Source organism: Arachis ipaensis, chromosome B05, assembly GCF_000816755.2.
Source record: "Arachis ipaensis cultivar K30076 chromosome B05, Araip1.1, whole genome shotgun sequence".
NCBI classification, from domain to species: domain Eukaryota; kingdom Viridiplantae; phylum Streptophyta; class Magnoliopsida; order Fabales; family Fabaceae; genus Arachis; species Arachis ipaensis.
In genome coordinates this window covers 146,672,172-146,677,490 of record NC_029789.2, presented here as the reverse complement: position 1 = coordinate 146,677,490, position 5,319 = coordinate 146,672,172, and the positions used below count along the sequence as shown (strand labels likewise).

Here is a 5,319-nt window from a genome sequence, read left to right as displayed (position 1 = left end):
TGAACCTGATAGGTTTGATTCAGAAGAGTTGATCACCAAAGGGAAAATAATTTTCTTATGGTGCTTCGTTCTTACTAGTTTCCCTACCACATTCCCTCTTGAACGAATCTCAAGGTCCATAGCATCCTTATTCCCATTAGATTCCTCAACAGCAATCAACGGCCGATATAGTTGGTGAATGAGACTCTCATCATATTGGGAATGCTCAACCCAAGTAATCTACAACAGTGAAAAAAAAGGGTTTATGTTGCAATCACACTTCATTGGCACATTGGTTTAGGACAAGTGAAAATATTAGTTATCATAGATTCATACTCCAACTTAATGATAAAGAAAATGTTAACACAAAAATCAAAGATAATCATAATTCAATAACCAACCTAGTGTTAGCAAATTAAGAATTGTTATCAATATGATGGTAACAAAAAGCATGTAGACTTTCAAAACTACAGTTAAAAATTGGGTAATAAAGAAAATAGGGAAATTAAAGCGGCATAAATTTCATTGACTATAACTGAAATTGATAATATGAAAATGATAATATATGATTATGATTGTTCTACTGAATAGTTAAATGGCTTAAATGTACTCCAAATTGATGTGGTCTTTTGATTCAGCAGTGATATAGAAGTAGAACTTGAAAATTGAACATAGAAAATCTTGATTCTGGGATGTGAATATCTTCTTCTCTAATAGAATATCGTTATAGTGTTCAAATTGCAAAACAAAGAAACAAGCAAGTTCCTTTGAATTTAATTACTTCAACACATGATAGATACTATTTGCAAATAAAAATAAACAAAGCATATAAAGGCAAAGAAGGAGAAAAGGTTGACTTACCAACCAGTGATCCAAGAAGCAAAGGGTGCCCATGATGGACCAGCAACCTGAGGAAGCTCAATTGACGAACAGGAACGAGTGGCGAAAGCAATTGATTCTCCGCTTGCATTTGAAAAGCATTATTATTTGACGCTCCTATCAGTCATCAGTTCCAGCCAAACAGGAAAGAAACAAACATTCAGAATAGAGACATACCACTTGCAAAGATCCATTTCTTGATCCACCCATGCCACTAGCTATAACATCAAGGGTTATAGCTCTAGAAACCATAGAAGGAAACATCTCCGACCATCGTTCCTAAACACAGAAATGGTCGATAAACTCATCAAGTAAGAAAAGTATGGCTTATAATGTATTGAATTAATGGTTAAACATCATCAAAACCTAAGAAGTTGGCCAACATATTCATACCGGGTCCATCATTGTTTCAACGAGGGCTGAACTGTTGATTATTACTACACCGGTTTCTCTCGAAGCTTCAGTTACATATCCCGGAGATGTTGGAGAAATAAAAGAAGACATTCTTGCATACTCTTCTTGGTTCAGAATTTCCTTCCCGCCATCCATCTTAATCCAAAGTGGGCTATCTGCCTGAGCCATCTTGATTAATTCGTCCATAGCCACTAATGCAAGTTCCAATAGCATAGATCTCTCCGCATGGATTTCATTTCCCATCAACCCCATCGGTGATCTAATCCCGGAAATCGCAGGCAGAGTGCCCCCTGAAAAGTCCCCAAAATCAAGCCCCATTGACATGCCAAGACCGCTTGAACCACCACTAAAACCATTCCTGCCAATACCCAGCTCTAGACCAGAATTCGAGGCAGGCAAGGACATGGGGCTGGCCAATGATGAGATTGGCCTGCCGAGAAACTTGTTTGCCAAGGCACATATACGGTTCAATTCATCCTTCAACCGAGCATTTTCAATTCTAATCTGATGCTCATCAAATGAAATTTGTCCTGGAATGGCTGTTCCACCACAGTTGTTGCACATTGGGTTTGCCATAGCTTCCCTCATCACACTGTTCTCAGCTCGGAGCCTCTCATTTTCCTGCTTAAGAATCATGTTCTCATGGCGCTCGATTTGAGTCTGAATTAGAAAAAAAAAAAGATTCAATTACTCCTCTATGCAAATTGCACCAAAAAAACCTGCATAATAAAAGTGTATGAACACTAATAATGTACCCCAACCAACCTTCATTTGGGTTCGTCGATTTTGAAACCAGAACTTGACTTGCTTATTCTCCAAGCCAAGCCTTCTACTAAGATCTGCCCTTTGCTTCTCATCAGGATGATTACAATCCTTGAAGAAACTATACAAAAACAATATAAGAAAAACATTATTAGCAAACAACTAGAACAATAATCTCCTTTCAATCCAAAATATCATTTTCTATCGAATTTCACAAGCGCCAAGTATTTTGGAACTAATAGAGTAATAATCAAGTTTGCAACAAAAGAAGAATTCAGAATTTCATAAAGCCATACGCTTCAAGCTCCTGAGTTTGGTGAGGAGTGTGCCTGTGGTATTTCTTCTTCCTCTTTGGCTGATCATTAGCAGCCTCTTGATCATCACCAGATGCACCTTCGAAATTGTCGCTACCGGACCGGCTTTCATACCCATCCTCCTTAATCCTGCCCAGCAAACCGCCGTCAAAATGATCTCCAATAAGACCAAGTTCACTGTGGCCCTCCATCATTTCCCTCTGCTACATAATAGCCCAACAATTAGCAACCAAAACAACAACAACAATGAACAATAAGATGCACAAATAAACCAAATTAAAGGTCAATCAATCCTAAAGAAACAAACAACACAAACACAACAGATACATAAAAGAACAAAGACAGACTAGAGAATTACATTGGAGAAAGACAAGGTAGGGAAATTTTGCTTTGACATTGAAATGAGAGGAGAAGAAAGAGGTAACTCAAAAGCTGAGAAACCAGGCATGAATGGTTCTTTGGAGAAATATCAGCCACAACTCTACCACCAATGTTCCCTCTTCCCACCGTTTTGCTGCTATAAAACAAAACCCTCCAAAACCCCCCACAAAAAGTTAAAAGCTAACAAATTTTTTCAATGGACCCTTTTTTCCTCAACCTATGTCCCAAAAGCCAAAAGCTTCTATTCTATGTTACCGAACACTCTACTCTAGTCTCTAATTCCTTTATCATAAGACTACACCTTGCTACGGCACTTTTTCAGTTTGAACTTCATTACTCATCATCTTCTTGACCTTAAACCAGATTGAACTGAGCAAAAGCATTGACAATCTTGTAACATATTGCTCAAATTAATAAAATAAAACATATAAAGAAAAGTATATAGACAACCGTTTGTGTTTTTTGTGTTTGCTTGTCAACGGTCCTTGCATGACTTTAGCAGCGTTTTCTCTCTCTAGAAGGAAGAAAGTCTATTCTATTACAGATGAAAAACCCAAGAAGACAAAGAGCCTTCTTTTTACTTTCCACTTTCCTTCTCCACAGTGAAAGCGATATTATGATAAGCACAAGAAAAGGGAAAAGATTGTGGAAAGTACAGAAAAAACCCTTACCTTTTATGAAAAATTATCAATGGATAGAAAACCCAAAGGCCAAAAGTCACCCAAGAAGACAAAGAGCCTTCTTTAATTCTTTTACTTTCCTTCTCCACAGTGAAAGCGATATTATGATAAGCACAAGAAAAGGGAAAAGATTGTGGAAAGTACAGAAAAAACCGATATAGCTTACCTTTTAGTTTGAAACAGTAACCAAAGTAAAAAGGTCAGAAAGCAATTTATTTTCTTTCACACAGACACACACACACACTCTCTCTCTGATGTCTGCGGAAGAGGAACAGACAGAGAAATTAGATAAGCATTATATATAATCATCCAATTATTTATTTATTTATTTATTATTATTATACAATTCAACCACAAGTGAACAAAAAAAATTGTATTTTTTCTTTCATTGATTCAACAACAGAACTGAATAAAAAATTAGGCTTTGCTGACTCACAATGATATAACAGTAATCACAAAGTCAAATGCAATTCAACACCCTCGAAATTTTGTTCTATCATTCTCCAACACCACACACACGTAAAAATAATAATAAAAAGTTAACCTTTTTTTAAAAAAAATCAAAACCCAAAACCCATGAAATTGCAATAGGCTCTTCTACCCTTCATCCAATGGCATCTACAGTTGTCTTTTTCTCTCTAAATCTTCTATTCTGATGATGGTCCCTTTCTCTCTCTAGCTGCTGTTTCACTTTCTCTCTCTTCAATTGAGGGGAGGAACGAGAGTAATATATAGGACAAGGAGAGAGAGAGTGGGGTCCACTTCCGAGAGAAGGGGTTCGAGATTTCCGCCCCTCACTCGCCCTAGCGCGTGGCACACGCGCGTGTGCTCTGACATTACCTGATTTTAAGATTGCATTGGCAACATTTGGAGAAACGTGCGTAAGGGTACTATGGTCATTTTTTATTAAGACTATATAAGGCCGTGTTTGGGTGAATAACTGAATTTGGGTTTGAGGATCTTTGGTTGATCAGTGGCGTGACCATGAGATTATGTGACAAATCAAATTTATTCAATTATAGGATCTTGCATGATTTTTCTCTGTTCAATTTGCAAAGAAGGAAAAACCAAGAGAAGATGTTTTTTGATAAGCATATAGAAGATGATATTCACCAAGTATTTTTTACGTATATTTTTATCCTAATTCTAATTATTTGAATCTTTTTTTTCTATATTCAACCTTTGAAGATTAGTTTAAAAGGAAACAAATCACAGATTTTTTTTCTTCTTTGTGTTGTCGTTGAAAAACACGCTTTTTATTATATTCTTTCAGATATGTTAAAATTTTCTAAGATGGCAAGAAAAATTTGAATTCCATTGACCATTGTTGTTCTTGAAAGTGCAACCACAAGAAAAAACATATACAAGATTTTTCATGAACGCATAACATTTCTTGTTCCTTCCACTGAAATGTTTTAGTCTTTTAAATTAAGTGGTTGTTTGAGCGTTATTATTTTGATAAAAAAAAAGATTTTTTTTTATTTTTTAGCATGTTTGTAAATTTTGAGTAGTAAAAATAAAAGTATTAGAAAAAAAAAAACATCTTTTTTGAGAAGATGTAATTTACATATTTTTTTTAAAAAAAAATTCTTAAAAAAAAAGATATTTTTCATGTAATAAATAAACAAAAAAGTACTTTTATATTGTTATATCCAAACATAATTGATAGATAAAAAGATCTTTTTGTATGAGATACCCAAACATAAAATTACTTTTACTTTTTCATAAAATCTTTTAAAAAAAGATAACTCGAAAAAATATATTTTCTTAGAAACTCATCCAAACAAACTCTAATAGGTCAAACTCCCACGAAAAAAATCTCATTTAATTTCAGTCTAATGTAACGTTATTTCCTTTCCTTTTTAGTCTAATATAACATAAATTTCTTGCATTATCATTATTTGTGGGTG

At 34.9% G+C, this 5,319-nt stretch overlaps 1 protein-coding gene across 1 annotated transcript in view; it reads right to left on the bottom strand.

Moving 5' to 3' along the window:
• The window catches only part of LOC107644811 (homeobox-leucine zipper protein ROC5-like), an 8,279-nt gene extending 5,107 nt beyond the window's left edge, over nucleotides 1-3,172 (bottom strand). The window contains exons 1-7 of the mRNA XM_021124077.1: nucleotides 2,707-3,172; nucleotides 2,331-2,551; nucleotides 2,038-2,155; nucleotides 1,252-1,932; nucleotides 1,002-1,137; nucleotides 841-887; nucleotides 76-219 (exon numbers count right to left, since the gene is read on the bottom strand). Of these exons, the coding sequence (XP_020979736.1) occupies nucleotides 76-219; nucleotides 841-887; nucleotides 1,002-1,137; nucleotides 1,252-1,932; nucleotides 2,038-2,155; nucleotides 2,331-2,551; nucleotides 2,707-2,796 (1,437 nt within the window). The 5' untranslated portion in view covers nucleotides 2,797-3,172. The remainder of the gene's footprint in view (nucleotides 1-75; nucleotides 220-840; nucleotides 888-1,001; nucleotides 1,138-1,251; nucleotides 1,933-2,037; nucleotides 2,156-2,330; nucleotides 2,552-2,706) is intronic.